General features: G+C 46.8%; 1 protein-coding gene across 2 annotated transcripts; it reads left to right on the forward strand.

Annotated features, from left to right (window-relative positions):
* The first annotated feature begins 8,212 nt into the window (after positions 1-8,212).
* Positions 8,213-23,945, forward strand: Nudt4 (nudix hydrolase 4). 2 transcript variants are annotated; one of them, XM_028855699.1, is made up of 5 exons: positions 8,213-8,711; positions 17,547-17,657; positions 18,892-18,936; positions 20,991-21,078; positions 21,305-23,945. In XM_028855699.1, the coding sequence occupies exons 1-5, from the start codon at positions 8,616-8,618 to the stop codon at positions 21,508-21,510; spliced, it is 546 nt and encodes a 181-aa protein (XP_028711532.1). In that variant the 5' UTR covers positions 8,213-8,615; the 3' UTR covers positions 21,511-23,945. The 2 variants fall into 2 exon arrangements, with proteins under 2 accessions (XP_028711532.1, XP_028711533.1); XM_028855700.1 differs by having other exon boundaries at positions 20,994-21,078.
* Positions 23,946-25,189: the final 1,244 nt, after the last annotated feature.

Raw genomic sequence — 25,189 nt, forward strand, 5'->3', positions numbered from 1 at the left:
GGACGAACTAGCATGTCAGTAGGCATAACATGCAGGTAAGCATATAGATGCGTTAGTTGATCTACGCACGAGTACGGCGTATACAGTGATGTACTGTCGATTTGTAATTGCAGCAAACGTAGCAGGATCGATGCAGATTTGTGATTAAGGTCAATTAACACCCTTAGCATATTCAGCGTGCGAATGGTGCGTATGGGATTATGTGAACGTAGAAGGACAACTCGCTGGTTCACTGCTAGATGTTGATGTAGATACAGAAATCGCCATTAATCTGTATATGTGGTCGTAGCGCGAGCAGAGAGATGGGATACACGAGGAATATTACGAGCGGGTGGAGGGCGGCGGAGGGAGAGATGAAGAGTGGTTGGGGTCGTTACTATAGGGTTAGATTCGCATATGTCTTGCGCAGGATGTGGATCAGAGTAAAAAATTTCACTAGCTAATGAGCGGTCGCGAGAAATCGATCTATAAGGCGACATGGTGCTGGAGCATGTATAGTATGACGGCTGCAGAACGGGTGTGATGATACAGGCATATGAGGACAGTTGGTGGTGATTGCTTTGTGAGATCTGGTCGCAGAGGCACGATTGAGAAAATTACGCCGGATATGGGCAGGAGGAGAAAGTTAGAATGGAATAGATCGCTGAGCGTGTGGTGGAGAGGATACGTGAGTGAGTCATAAGTTTACAGTTATGAGTCAGGAGATTATGCGAGAAGTAGCAGGGAGAAGAGGTATGGATGCAGAGTTAAGACTTTGTATCGGGATAGGATGAGTCTTGCTAGTATATTAACGTGATGCTGAGCGTAAGTAGTCACTAGAGGCAGGTGCTGTAAGGAATGAGAGGAGTGTGAAATACATGGCATTGAGGGGCTGATTGTCAATGGATAGATAGCTCATGTTGCGTCGCACGATACTACCACATCGGCGAGTGGAAGGTAGGTGACCGAGTGGAAGTACCGGTTGTCAATATGACTAAAGACGAATTCGTTAAGAACTGAAGTATCGGAGGCGGCTAAACTAGGAGTGTGAGCGAGATGGATGCGATACTAGGGGTAGATGGGAGAGATGGAGGATGTTGTTGATAGGCGGCGGTGTAGAGCAGGGGTCTGTGTAGGCTATGAAAGTAGGTTGTTCGAAAATACAGTATTGATAAAGTCATCGCTGTGGATGCGACTGTGTGGGAATCAGACAACGATTTTGGATGACGTTCTATAGATTCGCTCGATTTCGAGTAAGTAGTACGAGGTATAGGCGGCGCGGATTACGCTTGTGGACGCGATGGTCGTATGCAGGAGCTGCGGAGTCGGAGTCTAATCTGGTGCGGTTGTAAGCGGTGAAGATTGCGTGGTCACGGGTCATTAGTCACTTCGGAATTGCACTTGAGTCCTGGATATCGGCGAGGTAAGGAGGAACAAGCCTTGATAAGCGAGGTAGTTTCAGTAGGGAACGTGGCGCGCGCGTACGTACACTGGCTGACAGTCAGGGGAGTGCATGGAGAGAGTAATGTAATGTGGGTGGTAGGAGTGCGACTAGGGGAAGGTGACGAGCACAGTGAATGAGATTAAGATCGGGATGTGTGACAGGGGGAGACGCATCGAGGAAGATGTGCGGAGATAGGAGTTAGGAAGCACGTAAGTGTAGCAGAACTACGAGAAGGAGCATTATATAGGTTTAGTAGGTCGGCCAGTGGGTGACACGGTTGATAGACTTCTGTCTCTTGCGCTAAGGCCTATAATTTGCATTTGGGGGAATATGGATAGGGCGCGATCTGTGTATTAGAGGTGGAGCGAATAAAGTGGTAGGCGGGTAGTGTGAGATCGTGGATATGGTAGATAAGCGGTGTGCGTGGGAGCGTGGAGTACTGCAGATTGTCGGTCGTGACGGAAGCGAGGGCTGGACGGTCTATCATTGTGAGCATGATTTGGTCTCGTACATGATCGAGTCAATAGTGATTCCAGCAGACGGCAGCTGTAGCGCGTCGATCGCTTCGGTGAATAATGAATATGGTTGTAGCGCGTGAGGATTTAGATATTTAACAGTATGGGAGCGTAAAGAGGTGCTGAGTGGGAGTCGCAGGTTGGGTGAGTGGTTACGTATCGAGTGGTACGGTGTGACGCTGAGAGCAGCTTATACAGAATGAGGATTACATCTAGATGCAACATTTTTATGTGGGCCAGCATTTAAGAAGACGGGAAAAGGGGGGCTAACTAGATCTCTAAAATCTAACTAATGAACTCCCATGGTTCTCATCCATTTCAGATCAAATTAGTGTAAGCAGCCTTTTGTTAGTCTAGACCCATGCTTCTGAGTGTGCAAACATCCATTCCAACAGTGTCAGAGTTTACTTCCATGCCCAGAGGAAATACAGAACCCCCCCCCCCTTGTCTCTCTCCTTCTCTCCCTCCACCCCCTCTCTTTTTAATGGCTTGCACCTTACATTTTAAAAATATTTTTATTGTCAGGCATGGTGGCAGATGCCTTTAACCCTAGCACTTGGGAGGCAGAGGCAGGTGGATCTCTATGAGCTTGAGGCCATAACAATTTCTAGTCCAGCCAGGACTGTATAGCAAGACCCTTTCCAAAACATAAAAAATAAAGTAAAATAAGATCCACACACACATACACACACACACACACACACACACACACACACACACACACACACATCTATCTCAAAGTTACACAAAAAATGTAGTTCATCCCTTTGTACCTATATCTCAGCTTCAGATGATGATCAGCAACGGTGCTTATTCTACACTCTGACTGTTTTCCCTGCTCCCCAGCAACCTAGGTTATTCTGAAGAACTCAAAATACCGTGCTACTGTAGTGAATGTATCTAGCATACATTGCCGGAAAACGAGGATCCCCCCTTTTCAACATCAACCCCAGCACAGCAGTTGCTTAATATGAAAAATTCAGTCTGTGACACCAGGTATCCAGAACCAAATGACTCTCCTACAAATATCCTTCTACAATACCTATAGTTTGTTAGACAGCAGATTAAAACAAATTCCATGTATTTGACGAATTAGCATGTCTTTGTTGTGATTGCTTTTATCTTGAAAAAAAAAGTGAAGAATTGTTATATAGCAAAAAAAAAAAAAAAAAAAAACAAGCTTCTGAGGGTGAAGCCAGAGCCAGAGGCTGCCCTGAAGTCTCTGAGATCAGCAAGTCATGTCTTTGCAAGGAGATAACTCCTTGGCATGTGCCTTTCTTTGGCTGATAAGGACCGGAGAACCGCACTTCCCAGCAAACATTTTCCTCAGCTGGAGGACTGCTTAGATGCACTAGGCTTTCCAGACAAAGGCCTGGTGAACAGGAACCTAGAAAATAGGAATTCAGTTACAAATGTGAAAGTCCAGTATTCTCATAAATGAGGAGTTTACAAACAGTGAAACTCAAAAGGCTGCCTTCGAAGTTTAAATAATAGTTGGATCGATTACTCATTTAAAAAACCTTTCATCTTAATGTTAACCCTGTCTTTTTTATATTTTGTTTATTGTTTGCAGTGCTGAGGGGTGAACCTGAGGCTTTAATTACAAACAAATAAGTATTCTACCATGTCCAGACCACCTCTTCCTCTTTCTTTCCTTCCTTCCTTCCTTCCTTCTTTCTTTCTTTCTTTTGTTTTGTTTTTGTTTTTGTTTTTTGAGGCAGGGTTTCTCTGTGTAGCTGTGGAGCCTGTCCTGGAACTCACTCTGTGGCCCAGGCTGGCCTCAAACTCACAGAGATCCGCCTGGCTCTGCCTCCCCAGTGCTGGGATTAAAGGCCTGAACCACCACTACTCGGTTTCTTTTCTTTTTTGAGACAAGGTTTTACTAAGTTGCTCCGGCTGGCCTTGAACTTGCTACCCTGTCCAGCTGGCCTTGAATTTCTGCTCCTCCTGCCTAGTCCTCCAGAGTAGGCGGGTTTAAAGTAGTGGTTCTTAACCTTCCTAATGCTGCAACCCCCAGTCATAACATTACTTTCTTTGCTGCTTCATAACTGTAATCTTGCTACTATTATGAATCATTAATATGTATGCAACCCCTGTGAAAGGGTCATTCGACGCCGCCCCCCCCCCACCAAGGGTCCCAAAACTGCTGGTTTAAAGGTGTATGTATGCATCTGTGGCTTTTACTCATCGGTGCCTCCGTAAAAGAAACCACGTGAGGGTATATGGAATTGTAATCTTGATTTCCACTTCCATTTCCCACCTCGGAGTCCCCCCTTCTGAACCCCACTGAGTTCCCTTTTCATTTTAAAAAGGAAAAGAAACTCTGTGTTACAATAAAACACACATGAACTAATAGTTACTCTGTAATAGAAACAGGCAGGCGTTCTGCCCCGGGTTCTGTAGTCTGTAAAATGGGAATAAATAAAAACCTGCTGGGGGTGGTACGACAGGCCCTACAAGCCCAGAACTCCTGAGGCTGAGACAGAGGAACGTGTTCCAGGTCAGCTGAGCTAGAGCGAGAGGGAGGGCTGGCCTCGGCTTATATGCCGAAACCTGACTGAGAAAACAAAAGCAAAACAAGAATAACAAAAGCCCTAGCAGCTGTCCTCAGGGCTGCAGCTGGGATCATCCGGTGAGATCATGCCATGCCCCGGCTAACACGAGAAAGAAACGTTGTCATCAGAAGAAAGACACTGAAAGGACCATTTCATGATCACAGTTGCATCAAGAGAAAGAATTCAGCTGATCCAGGACACAGCAGAGCTCTTCTGCCCCAGGGGGTCATGCTCGGAGGAGTCTCTGTTACCTTGGGGCGACACTCCAGGAGAAAAGACCCTATACAGCCATGTACGCCACGTTAAGCCACATCCCTCTCTGAAGGTTCAGAAAAGTTGGAAATACGGCATGAAATAGCACCGTGGGTGCGAAATTCCAGGTAACACAATACTGTGGCGAACGAACTAAACAGACGTTAATCTGAAACCGGACTCCAGTCGCCGAGTGAACTGACCGGTAGAGCTCAGTCCTTACTGGTTCTGAAGAAGAAAAACAGCCTGTCGATCTCAACTGTGATCCGAGGGGATAGGCTCTAAGCTCTGAACAGTGCCTAAGCTCATTTCAGGCGCCTAATACTCGTTAAAGAATACTAAGCTGGGGCTCTGAGCTGAGATGTGCCACCCTGATTCACAGGAACTGGCGGGGGGGCACATGCAGACCTGGCGTTGTGGCTGACCTTTCTCTAGTCGGATTTTAGTCAGACAAGCCTCCTTCTCTGTTGGGCCTCTCCAAAATAATTGCAAGTCAATAAATTAGAATGCGTAAGTGCGGAAGGAGTAGGCAATTTATACTATTAAAAGAGTGTTCCCTTTAGATAAAATTTATTGCAGTATTTAAGACCCCTCTGTCCCATGTTAAACTCCAAGCCTTCTCCCAACATTTCACTAACTCCTCTAGTGTTTGAATATGGGCAGGAGGGGGGACCTGGAGAGCTCGCCAATAAAAATTTCTCTGCTGTAAAACTGAACAGGACAGGCCTGTAATCCCAGGGAGACTGTTGCTAGAGAACTCAGAGTTCAAGGGTAGCCTGAGCTGCCCAGGAAGACTCCTTCCAAAGCCGCCATTAGAACGCCTCGCCGTTAACATGTGTTTCTTCAAATTCTTCGCGACTTCAAAGCACTTCCAGAGGCACAACTTTGTGCGAAGTGCAACAAATCATCCTGTACCCATTAGAAGGATGAGAACAGCTGAGGCTCGAAGACGCCCCAACATGTAGTCACTGGTATGTGGAAGTTTGGAAGTCCCAGATTTTTTTTTTTTTTTTTTCCGACAGGGTTTCTCTGTGTAGCTTTGTGCCTTTCCTGGAACTCACTCTGTAGACCAGGCTGGCCTCGAACTCACAGATATCCGCCTGGCTCTGCCTCCTGAGTGCTGGGATTAAAGGCATGCGCCACCACCGCCCGGGCTTTTTTTTTTTTTAACCAAGTCCAAGCTGAAACAAGACGCTCCCCTACACCCTCACCTGCTGTCCTTTTTCCGCATCCACCGTTTGGTTCCAGGCATCTTCCCCTTGTCTCTTAACTCTAGCCCATCTCCGATAACCAATAAGTGAGAAGGGCTGAAGAGACGGCTCAGTGGTTAAGAGCACTTGCTACTTTTTTAGAAGACCCAGGTTCAGATCCTAGCTGTCACAACCACCCTTAATTCCAGTTCTAGGGGAATCTCACCTCCTCGTCTGTCCTCTAAGGACACCAGGCACACATATGGTGCAGGTATGTATGCAAACGTGTAGGCAAAACATCCATACACACAAAAATAAAAGAAATGTAAAAAATAAATGGGACTTGAGTAAACCACCATTTCGCTCAGCCATTCTATTTATTGAGCACAGCTAGCAGCCAGATCTTCGAAGAATTTGAGCAGAGGGAAATCGAATTTTCTCCGCCCATTTGAAAGCATTACAGTGAAGGCAGGCACGAGGGAACATGCCTGTAATCCAGCACTTGAGAGGCAGAGGCGTCAAGATCAGGAATTCAAGGGCCAGCCTGAGCTCCTCGGGACTCTCTCTCAAAACAACACAAAACAAAAAAGACCACTTTATCAACGGAATCAACTGTTTAAAAACAGCACTTGCGATACCAGTCCGCTGAAATTCCCAGGTACATGTGTTTGTAAACCCCGGAAACAGTTAAACTTCAAGTGGCTTCAGTAAGCACAGCTTGGAAAATGTCTCTGTACAGACTTGATTTCTAATTGTGGTGACGCTTCATTCCTTAAACCACTTATTCAACATTAACTCATTCTCCAAACTTGCATCTGCGAGGCTCCGGGAGAGAGACAGGCACAGTCTCCAATCAAAGGAGTGCCCTAGCTCACCAAGAGGACTCACAGCGCTCAGCCTGGGGCGCAAGCTTCCGGTCTTTACAGCCACCTTGGCCTCCTTCGTTCATTTCTTAGAGTTTTGCTCCCTCCCTCCCTGCCTGACCTTTGCATAAACCCCAGGTCTCTTTGTTCTTAGTGTCTCCTCCTACCCCTGCTGCCTAGCTTGCCTCTTTCCCCTCTGAGACCCCTACACTCCTCCGACCACGTCACCTCCTGTGCTCGGTCTCTATTTCTCTAGTCTCAGATTCTTATTCTCCTGGAGGGGCAGGGTCTGACCGGTTTTGTAAGATGCCAGCGCCTGGCACACCGGAGGCCTTCCAGGAATGAAAAACAAACGGATGTGGCTGTCTGAACAGTTCCGTGGGAAGCTGAGCTCTAGTGGGTTTGGGGAGGGGGGCGGGGGTTCGAAGGCAGGGTCTCATATAGACCAGTCTCGCTCGCCTCCAGCTCCAAATGTATGGTGGGGGTGACCTTGAATTCCCAGTCCACCAGTTTTCGCCTCCCAAGTGCTGGGATTACATACTTGGGATTCCACACCTGAATTGGATTAGGGGTTTTCTTGAATTCCAGTGATGTCAGGCCTCCTACCCTTCTATCTCAGCCCTTCCACGGCACCGAAATATCGGAAGTTGTTCCAAGTGCCTAAGATTGTCAGCTTCCAAACGCCACAAGAATCCCATTGGTTTACTTAGGATGAGAGACACACAGAAAAGTAACAGCCGGAGGCGGTATTCACGAACGCGCTCCGGAGCACCGGTGAGCCGCGCTGCGGGATGCTCCAGCATGGAGCACGGGTCTGGAGCCCAGACCATTTCAAAGCTGCTGCTGACTCAAGAGGATACACTTGCATCCTCATTGAGAAAGAGGAAAGGCCGGGGGAGGGGGAGAGGAGCGAGCGAGCGAGAACTCAATGAACTTAACCTCGCCAGCCTCCGCTGGCCGCGCTAACCGCGACGCTTCCGCCGTCCCTTGCAACGGCTCCGGGCACCTGGGGAGCCCCCCTCTCCCAGGACACAGTATTGGGGTCCGTCCCTAAGGGGAACTCCACCGGACCACTAAAGACCGAGGGCAACCGGGTCTCGGCTCGCTTCCCGTCCCCGGCTTTGCACAAAGCGCGTCGTCTCCATGCCCGCTCGCGGGCCGGGTAGAGCCGGTGGAGCCTAAGACCTAGGCCGCCTGCCCCGCCCGGGGCGGGCCGAAGCCGCTCCCCCTCCCTCCCTCCCTCCTCCCTCCCTCCCTTGATCCTCCCTCCCTCCCCCAGCAACGGTCTTGGCGCGCAGGCGCGATGGCGCGCGCGCCGCGGCGGGCGGGCGATGGCGCTCGCGCGCGCGCGCGCGAGAAGCCCCGGCTTAAATGCGGGCGAAGGGGGCGGCGCGCATCCTCGGCGTCGCTGCCCGCTCGGCACGGCCGCCTCCAACTGTCTCCGCGTGGCACGAGCCTGGAGCCGCGCTCTTCCCCGGCGGAGGAGGCGGTGGAGACGGCGGCGGCTGCAGGCAGGGAGTGGCTGCGAGCGGCGGCGGCGGCAGCAGCGGGCTCCATGGAGAGCGGCGGGCGCCCGAGCAGAGGCGGCGCTCCCACCGCTGCGCCCGGGCTGCAGTGACCCGCGATCCGCCTCGCCGTCCGTGTCCGCGCCGCCGCCCGTCCCCGCCGGCGCCCGAGCTCCGCAGTGACCGTCCTCGGCCCGACTCCCCGGCGGGGTGGCGGCGGCCGGGTCCCCACGGCGGCGGCCGGAGCAGCGGCGGCAGCAGCAGCAGCAGCAGCAGCAGCAGCAGGAGCAGCAGCAGGAGCCCGGCTCTAGGATGAAGTTCAAGCCCAACCAGACGCGGACGTACGACCGCGAGGGCTTCAAGAAGCGGGCGGCCTGCCTGTGCTTCCGCAGCGAGCAGGAGGACGAGGTGAGCGCGGGGACAAAGGCCGGAGGCGGCGGCGGCGGCGGCGAGGGGGATCCGTCCCGCACCCCCGCGGACAGCCGGCTCGCCCGGAGCTGGGAGCCCCGCCGCTGCCCTCCCCAGCCTGCCTTGGGAGCGGTGTGCATCGGCTCGCACGCAGTTGGTTTCATAGTCTGCCCTTCCGTCCATCCGCTCGCACGCAGTTGGGTTGAAATTCCGTGTGCCCCTCTTTTTTGACCAAACGGCCTCCGCTGTTTTAAAGTTTGTCCGACGACCGAGAGATGGCCAGCGGGAGATGTGGGATGACGACGCCAGGAGGGACAAGATAGGCCTGAAACCGGGCGAAGTTGCCCTTTTCAGCGCCGTGATCTCTCGCTCTTTTGGTTTCTCTGCGGTGTGGCTTGACATCTGGGAAGGAGCGGTGTGTAATTCTACCCCCCTTCTGCGTTGGATGGAGACGGGCCTCTGGAGTATCCGCTGGGAGGGCGATTTTTGTTTGTTTCGGTTATATGTGTTCGTGTTTTTGTTTTGTTTTGTTTTTTTTAAACGGCACTCTGTTTTCAAACTGGTCTGAGCGGTTAGTTAGGTCGCTGGGGAAAATCTTGTGGCGTTGCCACGCCTAAAATGAATTGATAGAGAGAAAGTTAACCATTCTGAGTTCTGCTTCCATAACCGTGTCCAGGAAAACACCAGGCGTAAAAGCTGGAGATGGGAATGTAATGGCTTCTCGCAGCTAGCCCCTGAAATTAGGATGAGTATGACATGGCATACACCCAGTCAGTGGCTTAGTTGTATTAACAAAAGCCGCGTGCTTGAAAAGTATGATCTTTAAACCCATTTGGGGTTTACTTTCTTTTTTAAAGGAACAAACACTTCGGGTTGATTTTTGAAACCTTTTAGTGTTTAAACCCGAATCCTGAAGGAACTTCCAGAGAAAGATCTTTGATGTGGTTCTACTCAGGAGAGAAGTAAAGACAAGGACTTTTGAAAAGTGCACCAAGGAAAGACGTCAACAAGCGTGAAATGCAGTCTACCAAGGGGGTGTGGGGGGGATCTCTTTAAAGGAAGGGCCGTGCTAGGGAAGGCAAAGTAAATAGAAAAGCGTATAATAGCGAACAGACCCAGGATCCCGTCTGACTTGTTCACTCTCATTTTTTTAGTAGAGCGTTTACAATGTGTTAGGTGCAGCCAGGGGAATGTTTGTTACATTTAATCCTTTTAGCACTTGGAAGTAGCACTGGTCAGTCCTGTTTTATAGGTGAGAAGACAGCTTTGAGTGAGCAGAAGAACTCTGCCCACACGACAGAATTAGGCAGTCGAGTTGGAATTCAGGGTCCAGTTCCTACTCCAGAAGCTGGGGCGTCTGGGTAAAGGGCCTCTTTTGCTCAGCGATCCCATGCTCCATGTCGCCAGGCTAACTTAAGAGCCTTTAAGTTATCTTTGAAATTGCGCCATATGTTGTTGAAAAATCGGGCACCATTTTTTTTCCCCCGAGTGGTGTGTGTTGGTCGGTCTGTGTGTCTCCCCTAGGGGAAGTCATGGAAATGAGAAATCACAATGATCTAAATTGTGGGTCTCAGAACAGTCTTAACAACTAACTGCTTCATAAATGACCTCAAGCAGGTACATGGGTTGGTTCATGTGTACTTGGAAATCATTTTGGTGGGTGCAGGGGAGCTGTGCCTAGCACGCAGAAGCCCTGGGTTCGATCCTCAGGGCCCCCCACCCCCCTCTGGGAAGTTACTGTAAAATAACTGCCACAGCCCATTTTCAAAATGAGACTAAGTACTTTATTTAAAAGGAAGCAGAGCAGGAGTCGGGGAGTATGTTAGAATCCATTATATAAAACTCTGGCTCTTAGAACCTGTAGGCTGCAAAGCCTGGTGAATCAGCTTGTTAGGGGAGCTGCTAAGGGAAGAAGACTCTGGGTGGAATTCTCCAGAACACACAGCCAACTTTGGACATCTGGTTTAGCTCGTCAGAATTTGTATTTCTGTGGCTGTGTATAGCTGAGGCTCTTTCTGCTGTCTGATAATTACAGAACGAACTCTTAGCCAGACTGTAAGATATCTAGGAGAGAGATGTGCTTTCCCTATTGAAATGAGATTACTAGCCTTCCAGAGACTACAGAACTGCTGGAACCCACCTTTCTAGCTAATGGGTAAGAAATGCTTCTCCACTGGGTTAAGAACTCGTAGGTCCTGGTTCGGACATTTAAATGTATGTTTTAAAGATGAGAGTAATTTCAAATCAAAAGAGTAATTACTGTTTCACCCTAAAAGGCTATGGAGAGCCTCCATTGGCTCACCTGAGTGCTGGGATTACAGGCGTTAGCCTTGATACCCAGGTAGAGTAGGTTCTTCTAATGGCAGAGTGGATTTGCTTTTGGGGGTGGGATAGTTTTAGGTGCCCCCCCACACACACATACACACACTTTTTCTTCATCCTGTTTAGTTTTCCTGTTTTCTTTTTCTTCCTTAAGAGATAACATAGCATAGGATGGGGAGTTAGACCTTGGCATGGTGTTGGGATATGCCAGGAATCCCAGCATTTAGGAGGCTAGCCTGGGTTAAATAGGAAGACCCTGGTGGTGGGTGGGTATAGCCAGGCATAGTGGTACACGCCTTAAATACCCACACATGGGAGTCGGGGTGGAGTGGGGGGGGTGGATCTCTGTCTACATAGTGAGACCCTGTCTGCAAAGAACAAACACCAAATTTAGCTTGCAGAAGTAACTTGTCCCAGGGTCACAGAACAAACAGGACTTTAAGTCCAGGTCTGTTGTTACTAAATCTGCAGTCCATCTGACCAACCTCTAGCTAGCTCGTTCTGTGAAGCCTCGTCCAGAGAGTGGCTGGGATCCTGCTTGTATAGACACAGATCACTGTAGCGTTATGAGTAGGTGACCAGAAATACATTCCGTTGAACATATTTGCATGTATATTTGAACGGTGGATGTAAAGATGGAGCTTTAGCTGGTGAGGAACGTTTTCTGTAGTGGAAGATTAGGTGAAACAGACGGTGAAATGCAATGGCCTAAAGCGCTTTCATGTGCTTTGGGTTTGGAACCCAGTGTGTGTCATTTCTGTAAATGGGAGAGGGACCAAGCATCCCAAATAGAGGAGGACTTGGGATTGTGGTCTGCAAGGTCAGCTTGGGATGGCAAAGGGAAAAAAAAAAAAAAAAAAAAAAAAAAAAACAAGAGCCTGGGTAGAGGGTGTAGGTCAGCTGTGGAATGTTTTCCTACCAGCTACAAAGGGCAGGGGGGATGGGACAGACGGACATAGCACCTCACATGTAAGCCTGACAACTTGCTAGGCAAGAAAGGAGCTCTTAGTTTCAGTAGGTTTCAATTCTAGACTTTTGAGGAGGATTTGACAGCAAAATGGGACGTAGACTGCCGAAGGGGGAATTAGAAGTGGCTTGATGCTGGGCGGAATCCAGGCGCAGCTGCGGGAGGGGGGGGGGTCTGGGCAGATGAGTTTGAGAGCCACACCAGTTCTGTCTTTGGATCTGTGACTCTCACTGGTTAGCCTCTCAGAGTTAGGGGATACAGCTCCTCCAGAGAGTCTGCTATAGATAGAGCCTGATGTATCGGGAACGTCTGAATCCAGCAAGATCAGACAGTAAAAAGTGAGGTGTGGTGGGGAAAAATAAAAGATGGCATCTCAACATTAGACTACACCAGAGCAATGAAGATGAGTCCTGATCAGGAATACTGGTGTGATAAAACCTCCCCAGCATCCTTTACAAGTAGGATCAGTTGTCATTTACCCTGTGGCAGTCACCTTTCTAAGGTATTGGCATGCTTTTTGGGGAGGGAGTTTGAGACAGGATATCTCTATGGTGCCTGTCCTAGATCTGGCTCTGTAGACCAGGCTGGCCTCGAACTCACAGAGATCCGCCTGGCTCTGCCTCCCAAGTGCTGGGATTAAAGGCATGCGCACCACCACTGCCGGCCTTTTTTGTTTTCTATTTGTTGACAATATCTCCTAGGTAGCCCAGGCTGGCCTTGAATTTGATCCAGTCATCCTGCCTCAGTTGCTGAGACTGTAGGCATGAGCCAGTGTCTGGCTTCGGTCTCGGTTTGTCTTAAAGGTGGCGGTTATAGCGCAGAGGTAGATACATACCTAGCGTGTATAGGACCCAGTGCTGAAAAGAGATTGATTTGTGGAAGACTTTCATATTTGTAGTGAAAGGTGGATTGCTTCTAAATAGTTCATACTATAGAGGATACTAATTATATTCAAACCTTTTTCCTGGCTAATTGTTATTGTTATGCATGAGTGTGCATGCTCTTATCTCTGCACTAGGGAGCCTGAGGCAAAAGATAAGTTCAAGGTCAGTTCAGTGGACATAGGGCTTCAGGCTGGTTTGTGTTTATCTCACCTTATCTCAAAAAAAAAAAAAAAAAAAAAAGACCAAGAGGCTTGAAGGTGGCTCTGGGAGAGCACTGAGTTCTCATGAATGAGCCTGGAGGGCCTTGGATTTGTGGTCTTCTGCTTCCCTTTAGAATAGCTCGAATTGAAGCCTGGGGTCACGGTTCCTCCCTTGGCCTGAACTCTTTTTTTGTTCTTTTTTTTTTTTTTCTTCTGAGACAGGGTTTCCTGTGTAAAAGCCTTGGCTGTCCTGGAACTCACCCTATAGACCAGGCTGGCCTTGAACTCACAGAGATCTGCCCGGTCTCTGTCTCTCAAGCAGTGGGCTTAAAGCGTGTGCCACCACCTCCTAGTCAGGCCTCAAATTTTTGATCCTGCCTCTTGCTAAATGCTGGGGTCACAAGCATGTGTCACCACACAGGACTCTTAGTCAGCCTTTTTTCCTTCCTGACCCAATGTGGCTGTACCCTCATTTCTGCTTAATGAAATAGTCAAGCTGAGTAGACAAGTACTTAATCAAACACCCTGGTTTTCGTATCTCTGCCATGTATTTGTATCACATCTCTTAACCTAGTTAAGCTAGTAGCTAGATGTGATAGTTATTTCTACATCGATAAGTATTACTTATTTAAAAACTGATCCTGGTTTTGGAAAGGTACATTTGAGGTTAATGGGTTGATCAAAGTTAATCTTTTTTAGAGTATCAAGAGACTCTTGGTAAATTATTGGGTTAGGCTAAATCACTTGTCCAAAATTTATGTAGGTCTGTTATCATATGGCTTTATATAGATCTACTTCCTTTGGGGGAGGGAGGGCTAGTTTCAGCATAAAAGCTAGCCCTCTGTATGGTTCCCCCCCCCCAAAGACTGAGTACTTTGAGGAAAAGGTGTTCATTAATCCATCCAATGTTGTTCAGCATCACTGTACCAAACAAGCTCAGCCAGGCTTCCTGGTGCTTCCTGAAAGCAGAGGGCTCTGCTGATTTTATCATCCTCTACCGGCTGAAGATTGAGGATTATAGAGCAGAAGTGAATGGGCTCCTATCGATGTGGTGATCTTTCGTGTGGAGGAAGTGGATAACTAAGTCACACCTTTGACCTGCTCTGAAGAGGGTGCCCCTAAACTGCCGTGGATCTTTGTCCTCTAGTCTGTCCCCCTTGGAATGGGCACTTGAAATAGGACTGGAGGGTTGAGGTACTGAACTTTTTATTTTGTTTCTTAAATAGCTATGCGCTGTTAGTGGTAACTGGTAAACACAGCTCTGGGTCTCCATGAAGCATGGAAGGTCAGAGGTCACTGGGTTCCAGACAGTGGATCGGCAGATCCAGGGGCCTTTAGGTGCAGGGTGAGAAGCATTTAATGAAATGTACTAGATTGCAAATCAGCCATCGCCAAACATGGACATTGACAAATCTCCTTTCAAGAGCAGGGCACCATGGAACACACCTGCGACCCCAGCACTTGTGAGGCAGAGCAGGAGGATCTGAAGTTCAAGGTCATCCTTAGCTACATAATCTACATGAGACCCTGTCTCAACGGAAAGGTTTGGAGGGAAGAAAAGGATGAGGGAATGTGGTGTCCAGAGTCCCCCTAGACTCCTGACACTGGGTTTCATTTTTTAGGGCTCAAACATTCTGAATACCAAGGGTTCTGAAATTCCTTTACTAAACAATAGCTTACGTGGAGTGGCTTGTCATGTATCCTCACTGTTCCGATCCATTATAAAAGGTCAGGGAAGTCACTTAGCATAGAATTATCCCACCAGTACCAGGGCATCCCTAACTCTGACCCCAATAAGAGGCTTGTGCCTGGGGGTCAGACCTGGGGTTGTTTACACTTCAGGTCGAATTAACACCTGTGATGTTAGCCGGTCTGGATACAAAGGTCCAACACCTTTCATTATTTTAATAAGCCTCATTGAGCCTCCTTTAGGCAACAGTTATTGAAGTGGGATTTGCAAAGTAGAATTTGAACATAAAGACTCTTCCCCTACAGGCTATGAGTCTTTACAGGTTTTTAAATATATATATTTCCTTTCTGCCATCTTGTCTCCATTCTCAGAATTATAAAGCTAGCAGTATTTGGTAACAAGCAGTTCTTGGTGAGCTGATTCTGCTCCACAGGCGGGAGAGCCGGAGAGCATGGAGCTCACAGTGGCCAGCAGGGTCTGCCTAGGCCCGAGTCTCAGAGTCTTAGCCATGCAAGACGAGAAGATCCTTAGCACTAACGGGTCACTATTCTCCCATCCATGCGTAAATCAAGTTCAGACCCATGTCTTCTGATACTGCCGGATTTGCTTAACTCTGGCTCCTTGGTTTCTAGTTATGAACTCATGCCCTATTTGCAGATATTAAATCTTAACTTTAAAGCCCTTCTTTGGGCATGATGCTGCCGCCCGCCCTCAGAGCAGCCATGAGTGCTTTCAGGCTTTGCCAGCCATTCTATGGGTTGAGGATTTCCCTGCCTTGGCCGCCATCTTTGTAAGGTGCGTGCTTAGGAGAGATGGGAACAGTACAGCAGTGTTCTGCTAAATCTGTATGACAAGAACAAGGATGTAGAGGTGTTGAGTTGCTATGGTCCACTGAGCTTTCCTGTTGAGGAAGGTGAGTCCCTAGCACCCACATGAAGCGCTAGGCATGCTGACATCCAGCTCTTGGTGGGGTGTCAGAGTGGTGGAGAACAGGCAGATCTCGGGAGCTTGCTGGCCAGTCTAGCCAAAATGGGTTCAACGAGAGATCTTGTCTCAAAAAGTAAAAATAGAAGACACAAGACAACTCTGTCCTGCACACGTGCATGAACACATTCACCCATATGCATGTCCTTTCTCCAGGAGTGAACACCCATGCTTCTGAGCTCTAGAGAGCCAGCAGCTTCCCCAGCAGAAGGGAGGAAAAGACGGTGGCTAGTGTCTGTCAAGGCAGTGTCCCTGTTGGGATTAATTTCAGGGCGGGGGTGCTGGGACTATAGCTCAGCTCTGGAGTGCTTGCCTGATGCGCTGGTAAATTTTTATTTCATCTTGACACAACTGAGATTTACTGGGTAATTGCAGTTCAGATGGGCCTGAGGCCATGTCTGTAAGGGATTGTCTTGCCGGGTAGGTGAAGCGATGCAGGCCCACCCAGCCCACTGTGGGTGGCACCATCCCTAGGCAAGCAGGTCTGGGTTGTATAACCAAGGTGAACACATGCCAGTGAGCAGCACTGTTCCGGTTTCTTCCTCAGCTTCTGCCCTGATTTCTCTCGATAATGGATTGTGACCTGGAAGTATGAAGCCAAGTGAACCCTTTGCTTCCCCAAGGTGTTTTTGATCGGTGTTTTATCCCAGCATTGGAAAGCCACTGGGACACTTAGCACGTTCGAGGCCTTGGGTTTGATCCCAAGTACCACCCAAACAAACTCTTAAGTGTGGTGTTCCCAACCCACAGGAAGACCTGTTTAAATAAGCATACTACAGTAATTTTGCAGCATTTTTGTTGAAGATGGTTAAGACATGTTACTTTCACCAACATTTGGCCTTTCTAAGACTTGAATGAGTTTTGTTTTTCATTTGTACAGTGGCTGTGTGATACTCCTTCAGTGTTACTGAACTGTTAACAACCAAGTCCTTGTTTGTGGTGCTAGGCTCTTTGTAGACCAGGCTGGCCTCGAACTCACAGAGATCCGCCTGCCTCTGCCTCCCAAGTGCTGGGATTAAAGGTTGGGCACCACCGGCTAGAGTGGCATAATGCTGTTCTTGGTCAGAAGTCTATTTGCTTACTCTAAAAGGGCAGGCAGATATTTTAGGCTTTGTGGCCCACGTGGTCTCTGTTTTCAATAACTCTGCTGTCACAGGGACATAAAAAGCCAGGGGATATGTGGAAGCGAGTAAGAGTAACTAATTCTAATAGTTTTATCTGTGAGCACTGAAATCTGAACGTTACACAATCCCACCTGGCTGTATTGTTGGGAGAACAAAGGTTCTCTATAGCTCAGGAGTATCTGACATGTGGGGCTGTGGGTAAGGAAGGTACTTGTAATTCTGGAGACCTGAGTGTGGATCCCAGCATCCGGCCAGTAACTGATATGACCGCAGTGTATCCAACTGTAGGGCTAATAATACATTTGCCTAAGAACTGGAAAGCTGTACTTCTTAAGTTGGTGGTTTCAATGATCCCACGAGGGCAGAGTTAGTTCTAGGCCAGCCTGGTCCACATACTGGGTTCCAGGCTAGCCAAAGCTATACAGTGAAACCTTGTCTCAATATAAATGAGTCCATGGGTGCAGGATGGTTTGGTGGATGGGACTGTTGGTGTATCTCCCACCATAAGCTACAGTTGGTGTGTGTTATAATGTGTGCCCTGAATGATTTTGGTGACATTTAAGAGTAGATTGATGTAGACTCCAGCTACAGCCTTGAAAATGTTTGGAATGTTGCATCTTAGTGCTTCTCAGCCTTAAGTGCCTGGTCATCATGGGTCTTGCAGGTGCTGTTGGTGAGTAGCAGTCGGTACCCAGACCAGTGGATTGTCCCAGGAGGCGGGATGGAGCCAGAGGAGGAGCCGGGTGGTGCTGCTGTGAGGGAAGTATATGAAGAGGTGAGATGAAAAGTATTTTGTCTTTCACACACACACACTGTTGAGGGGTTTTACAGGAGGGTCTTCTGCCTTCCTGTCAGGTGATCCTGAGGAAAGGCAAGAATGAGGAGATCGAAGTGTTTATTGTATATTGCTATAGTTTACATTTTTGCTTAAGAGGTTTTTGTTTTGTTTTTGTACATGGTAAACAACTAAAATGAATGTGAGCCCTCTAGAATTAGATTAACATGCAATTGTATTATATTAGCATTAGTTCACAGTTGATCAGATCTGCTGTTTGATTAATGCTCAACGTATAATATAATAGCCTTGCCTGAGGGCTGCATCAGTATTGTATTGAGCAGAGACACTTGTACCATAATTTTTAAACTAATGAGAAACCAATTGCTGGGCAGTAGTGGTGTACGCCTTTAATCCCAGCACTCAGGAGGCAGAGACAGGCAGATCTCTCTGAGTTCAAGGCCAGCCTGGTCTATAGGGTGAGCTCCAGAACAGCCAGGATTACACAGAGAAACCCTGTCTCAAAAAATAAACAAAAAGAAACCAATTGTTTATATTTTCTTGTGTCGTAAAAATAAGTCACATCCTTATGTACAAAATCACAAGTGACTTTGAGGATAGAACTTGCTTTACTCACAGGCAAGACCATATAAGGTATAAATGGGGAGCACATGTCTATATTCTTCCTTTGGACTTTGGGGGTACATTAGGAAAGGCTTCAGAATCTTGACAGATGGGAAGTCTTGACAGTTCTTCCTGAGGGAAGAGCTTCCCATCTTCACACACAGGAAGCCCTGGGGTTGCTGTAGTAACAGGGTGAGGAATTAAGACCCTTCAGTGGGAGGTAGCTAGAGAACTGTAGCCATTTAGCCCTGGCAAAGGAAAAAGGCAGGCTTTTAAGAAGGAACTGAGTCTGTTAGTTCATTTCTGTTAGAAATGTCTGTTTTTATTCACAGATTTTTCCAAATTGTCAAGAAGTCTAATTTTTATCACTCTTTGTCCTTTTGTGTATGTGTGAAATAAATAAAAATCAGCCTACCCAACCAGACAGTCGGGGTTTCTATAGCAAACCCTAGGTGGTGGATCTTAGTTGAGCCAAGAAGCCACTTGATTAGGTAATAGCTCACTGGGGAAAGCATGAGCTGTATAAGTTCAAAAACTGAAACAACAGAGCTTATAAATGTAATGCTTATGAAAGATAAAACATTTTAATTACCAACTTTTTCTTTAATAGGCTGGAGTCAAGGGAAAATTAGGCAGACTCCTGGGAATCTTCGAGGTGAGTTACAAAATAGCCCCCACTCTACTGATCTAGAATTCACGATTCTTTCACAACAACAACCTGGATCCGTTTCCTCTGAAACTCAGTAGGCAAGTCAGTGGCGAGGATTGGGTTGCTTCCCCTCGAGTCTGTACACACGGGCGTTGCCATGGTTACCTGTGTCTGACCATACACAGAAATGGATTCAGTGCGCACCAAGGGATAGACGGCAACTTGAGCGATCCCTGACCCTGCGCAGCATCTGGAATGGCTTGAAGAACCAGTATAAGGAATAGACGCTAAAATAAGAGCCCCTTCTGCATCTCCTTACTAAAGAACTGAAGAGGAACTGACTAAATGGAATTTTCAGTCAGGGGATTGGAAAGTGATCAGGACAATGGAAAAAAGCAGCTGGGTTCTCAAGTCCATGCATTCATTTCATACTTTCAGATATAGATATGTAGTATGCCAGAACACGGGGACTTCCCTTATCAAAATTTAAGAGTTAGCTCGCTCTTTCTGATGGAACACCATATAAAATTTATTTTTAAGCCTTTAGAAATTACTTGGAAGCCGGGCGGTGGTGGCGCACGCCTTTAATCCCAGCACTCGGGAGGCAGAGGCAGGCGGATCTCTGTGAGTTCGAGGCCAGCCTGGGCTACCAAGTGAGTTCCAGGAAAGGCGCAAAGCTACACAGAGAAACCCTGTCTCGAAAAACCAAAAAAAAAAAAAAGAAATTACTTGGAACTGATGACTCACTAGAATTCAGTATACAAATGGTGGTATCACACGCCTTTAATCCCAGCACTGAGGCAGGAGAATGTCTGAGTTCAAGGACAGCCAGAGCTACACAGAAACCTTGTCTCAAAAAACCAAGGTGTGTGTTGGGGGGAACCCTGTGGCTGGAGAGATGGCTCAGTGGTTAAGAGCACTGGTGCTTCTTCCAGAGGACCCGGGTTCAATTCCCAGCACCCACATTGTAGCTCGTAACTGTCTGTAACTAACAGTTCCAGAGGACCCGACACCCTCGCACAGGCGTACATGCACACAAAAGTGCCAGTGCACATAAAATAAAAATTTAAAAAAATAGTTCTTAAGATAGGACTCGAAATTCCTCTCTGTAATGTTGGTTTTACAGTTCCATAGCACCATCTCCTGGTTAAACTGAGAAACAACAGTTTTTTCGTGCTGTGTGGATACAATTAACACCTCGGTCAGTGCGCCCAGTTTTTGAAGAAAAGTCATAACTAAAACTTATGAAAGAGACAGCACACTAACAGAAAACGTCAGCCTGCGTGTTTTTCCCTTCAGAAAGTATCCCAGCACGTTAGAACTGCCTCACGCCACATCAGTGACCTCAGTGACTTGTGAATGGGGCAGTAAATGCATTGATTTTGCAGGCATCAAAGCAGAAAGGGGGAGGAGGGTTTACAGTTTTTAGATTCCATTCAGATCTCGAGGATTTCTTTATCAAAACAAAGTTGCGTGTATATATACGTAAATGAAACTATTCGAGTTTCATATTGCCAGTTTTCCCATTGACAGTGCCGAAGCTCTGGTTTCTTTCTGATTGAGACGGCTTCACTCCGGCTTCACTCCGTGGTGCAGGCTGCTGCCACACCCTCCTGAATGTTGGGAGTCCTGGTGTGCACCACCACACTTGAGCTAGTTCATGCCTCTTTTGTTTTAACTCAGCTGGCTGGGAACTCGCTAGGTAGTCCAGGCTGCCCCGGAACTGGATCCTTCCTGCCTCAGCCCTCCAAGTACCGATTTCAGCCATGAACCACCATGCCCACTGTTTTTTAAATTAAACAAAAATCGGGCATAGATGCATGCACGTAGAGGTTAGAGGACAACATTTGGGAATGGGTTCTCTCCACTGAGGTTCCCAGGATCCAACTCAGATCAGCGCTTTTATGTGCTGAGACATCTTGAAAGCCCAGTTTCTTAATGTTTATCTTACATGCATGCACTTCCGTCTAGACTACTTGACTGCCAGAGCCGATTTCCCGTTGAAAAATCCATCCATGACTGCCTCCTGTGAATTAAAATGCTTTGCTTTTCTATTCAAGCAGAACCAAGACCGGAAGCATAGAACGTATGTTTATGTTCTGACAGTCACTGAAATATTGGAAGACTGGGAAGATTCTGTGAATATAGGTGAGCTCCTGTGCCTCTGCTGACACATTTTCCAATTCACCTAAACTGATGGCTGCTCTTTTGAGAGGGAAGGTGAACATGTCTCTACGTTTGAATGACCTCACCCTGCCACGTTGTCGTTTAAGAAGTAGCAAGTCTGGGAGACGTGAGGGTCCACTGTGTAGTGATAGGGTATGCCTTTTCAAACTGACCTTGCAGTAACTGCTGTTTTACTGTTGTTCTGTAGGAAGGAAGAGAGAGTGGTTCAAAGTAGAAGACGCAATCAAGGTCCTGCAGTGTCATAAGCCTGTCCATGCCGAGTATCTGGAAAAACTAAAGCTGGGGTGCTCGCCAGCCAATGGGAATTCCACCGTCTCTTCCCTCCCAGACAGCAATGCCTTGTTTGTGACGGCCGCTGCACAGCCCTCGGGGGTGCCGTCCAGTGTAAGATAGAGCTGGGGACCTTCCCCCACCACGTCCTGTCACCACGTCACAGGGAGAGGCTTTTTTACTTTTCTTCTAACACATCCGACTGCTGCTGGCAAACTCTGAATCTGCCATGCAGGGATTTCAAATAATTTGCATGTGTTTCAGATGCTTTCAAGTCTTTTAAAGTAAACAACAAAATAGCATAAAAATATTTTAAGATGCCAAAGCCATATGGGATTTTTTTAGAGCCTTAATTATAACCTTCCACCCCATTACTTTGGTTTTCATTTTTTTATGACCCCCACCCCACCCCCACTTTTGTCCACTTGACATCATTCTGTGGTTTATTTTGCCTGGTCTTATTAAATAAGTTGTTGGGTATGTATTTTCACACACACACCATTTTTTTTTTCTTAAGAGTATCAAATAGTCACCAGATCTTTGTGTTGGGAATTAATGAAGAGATCCTCAGTATTTAAAGATATATCCACCCCAAAGCTTGTTTAAGAGGGTCATAATCTCCATTTGTAAACTACAGATTTGGGCTGTAGTCTTTGACAAAGTACTTCAGTTCACTCTCTCCAAGAATTTGAATGTTCACAGCCTACTGTCACCGTCAACCTACTAGGACTGTTTCCCCTAACACTAGTGATTCAATATAAAATACAAAGAGCTCGTCATTCTAGGGAAATACTGTCAGCGGCTTGCATGTGATTGAGTGCATCTCATCCTGAGAACTGTATTTATAGGCGTTTATTAGCATGCTGAGTTGTCCGTTCCCTCTGTGACCCTTTGAACATAGGATATATTAAGGCCACACTTCCTTTGATGGAGATTGTTCTTTTTTTTTTTCTGATTTAGTGACATCTCTTTAGTGATTGTTAAAACAATCAATTTACCGCAGGATTCGAATCTAACCTCGAGTCCCAGTCAGTGATGACTGCATCACGGCTAAATAAAATGGCCATTCCTGTTCTTTGCTGTTCCAGGCCTAAGACAGGGTGCATCTGAATCTCCCCTGTTGTCCGAGTGTCAGTGAGTGGTCTGTCGTGTAAGTTAACTGTAGGGGACCCAGAACGTAGGAGCCATCCTGTGAAAGAGAACCTGGTCTGGAACTCGTACACTTCCTCCAGGTCGGAAGTGACAGGGGAGGGGAAAGCTTCACAGATGTGGGATGAGGAAAAGATCATTCTTTATGTAGCCATCGTTAACCTTTTGTAAATACTCTCACTGGCAAGCATAAAACAGGGAATCCATTAAGACATTTGTTCTGTAACTTGTTAACCTCTAAAATGTAATCGCTGCTGAAATGGTCCTTACGTGTAAGGAAAACTGGTTCTGAAAATGAGATCTTGTGCCACAAACGCAGCAGAACTAAATAAAAATGTTAGTTTACAAATTAACGCTGTCAAAGTAATGAGTAAAGTAGAAAAACTCAACCAGTAACATTCATTCTGAATTATGTAATCACACATGATCATTCAGACCTTTTATATTTTTCTTTGTACAGAGGTCATGTATTGCTTTTTTCTTTTTTCTTTTTTTTTTTTTTAAGGAAACATTTTAAAACCCACAGATTGACATTTTCTATCAGTTGCCAATAGACTTTTTCCTCACAAATGTCTGCAATTTCTCTATGTACTAAACACAACAGAGAAACTGGACTGCTTTGTATAGAATACTGCTTCCAGCTAACATCACAAGTGCTTGGGGGTTTAAATGTACATGATATTTTCAGAGTAACAGTGCATGAACTCATTTTGTAAACCCTTGGACTATGTATTGCCATGTAAAATATGTACAGTATTAATGTCAACCATCTCTTTAAAGTTAGCCTATAAATATTGTTGTATAATTTCTTTGGTTGGAACATTTGGACTAAGTCATGTCACCTGGGTCAGGATTTTCTCCAGTGCTGTTTAGCAAACCAACTATCTTTAGTCTATGCCAGTAGCAAAGGATTTCCAGAATGCAGCTTCACTGTTAAATTTCACCGAGGGCTCCCTATTACTCTCCTGGAACCCAGAGACCAGCAGGATTATAGAGGAAAAGAACTAAGGTGATTCAGTTCTCTTAAAAGTAGTTGAGTCTACTAAAAAGGTAATGTCTCCCATCTCAGACCTCTGCGGTCTGCAGTGCTGAGACTTCTGTGTGTGCTTATTTGTGGAGTAGCTGAATAAAATCGGGCAGCTAAATTCTTCAGTTCCATGTGCCTCCTAAGTTAAAAACAACAAAGAAATTGTTTTAATTAAATTGACTTGCAGAAAAGTAGAAGCAGCCCTGTGTGGTGTTTACCCACCAAGCACATGAGATCCAGTTCTTTTTGTCAATCACATTGTATGAAGCAGAAAAGGAAGAATCGCTTTGCATGGTCTCACTTGAGATGGTCTCATTCGAACTGGTGTTAAGAATCTTGACTTTTTTACATTTGGAAATATCAAATAAAAATGGAAACATAATCTGTGTGGGTTTATTTTCTAGCATAAAAGCTTTCAAAGTTAGCTTTCTGAAATTCGGGGCCAGGTGCATGCTTTACCCAGGAGGCTAGAGAGGACTCTTATGTTAAAAGGGCTGGCTGTTCTTTGAAAGGATCTGGCTTTGGATCCCAGCACCCACATGAGAGGCTCACAACCTCCTGTAACTCCAGCTCCAGGGAATCTGATACATTCTTTTGGCCTCCAGACAACCGCACACAAGTATATCCATAAAGGAACCACCCAGGCAAAGCTACACTCCGCTGTTCAGAATCCATCATACAATGTTCATTCAACTATTCAACCCATCCATACCTCCATGGGAGAACCTGCCTGGCATTCTACAGTAAAACCTTCACCATCGTCCATTGGCCCTCATGTACAAAGCTCTAGTGTCTTCATTTATGACTAACTGGGATTGGTGACTTAAAAGGAGCTATCATTAAAATGTTGCCAATCTTTCTTTAGCCTCATAGTAAGTATGTTAATAACCAAAACTAGAGAAAGCATTAGGACATTCCTTACTATAACCAACATTTTTTTTTCCTTTTATTTTACAATACCATTCAGTTCTACATATCAGCCACGGGTTCCCGTTCTCCCCCCTCCCACATCCTCCCCTTACCCCCAGCCCACCCCCCATTCCCACCTCCTCCAGGGCAAATCCTCCCCCGAGGACTGCAATCAACCGGGTTGACTCAGTCCAGGCAGGTCCAGTCCCTTCCTCCCAGACTGAGCCAAGCGTCCCTGCATAAGCTCCAGGTTTCAAACAGCCAACTCATGCATTGAGCACAGGACTTGGTCCCACTGCCTAGTTGCCTCCCAAACTGATCAAGCCAATCAACTGTCTCACCTATTAAGAGGGCCTGATCCAGCTGGGGGCCCCACAGCCTTTGGCTCATAGTTCATGTGTTTCCATTCATTTGGCTATTTTTTTTTCAATAATTAAGTAAAACCGAAATTTATTCTAAGCCACAGTCGTCCTAGGGACCTCCATGCTATATATATAGCCTCTGGTTCTATGGGCTGTGGTCTGATTGTTCTTTATTTTATATGTAGAATCCACTTATGAGTGAGTACATACCATGACTGTCTTTCTGGGTTTGGGTTACCTCACTCAGGATGATTTTTTTCTAGTCCCATCCATTTGCCTGCAAATTTCATGCTTTCATTGTTTTTCTCTGCTGAGTAGTACTCCATTGTGTATAACCAACATTTTTAAACCAAAT

The sequence above is a fragment of the Peromyscus leucopus genome, chromosome 18 (genome assembly GCF_004664715.2).
Source record: "Peromyscus leucopus breed LL Stock chromosome 18, UCI_PerLeu_2.1, whole genome shotgun sequence".
Lineage (NCBI taxonomy): Eukaryota > Metazoa > Chordata > Mammalia > Rodentia > Cricetidae > Peromyscus > Peromyscus leucopus.

Coding starts and splice junctions, on each gene's coding strand:
- Nudt4 (XM_028855699.1), top strand. CDS start 8,616: ATGAAGTTCAAGCCCAACCAGACGCGGACGTACGACCGCGAGGGCTTC. Junction 8,712..17,546: donor GCAGCGAGCAGGAGGACGAG/GTGAGCGCGGGG, acceptor TGGGTCTTGCAG/GTGCTGTTGGTGAGTAGCAG. Junction 21,079..21,304: donor GGAAGATTCTGTGAATATAG/GTGAGCTCCTGT, acceptor GTTGTTCTGTAG/GAAGGAAGAGAGAGTGGTTC.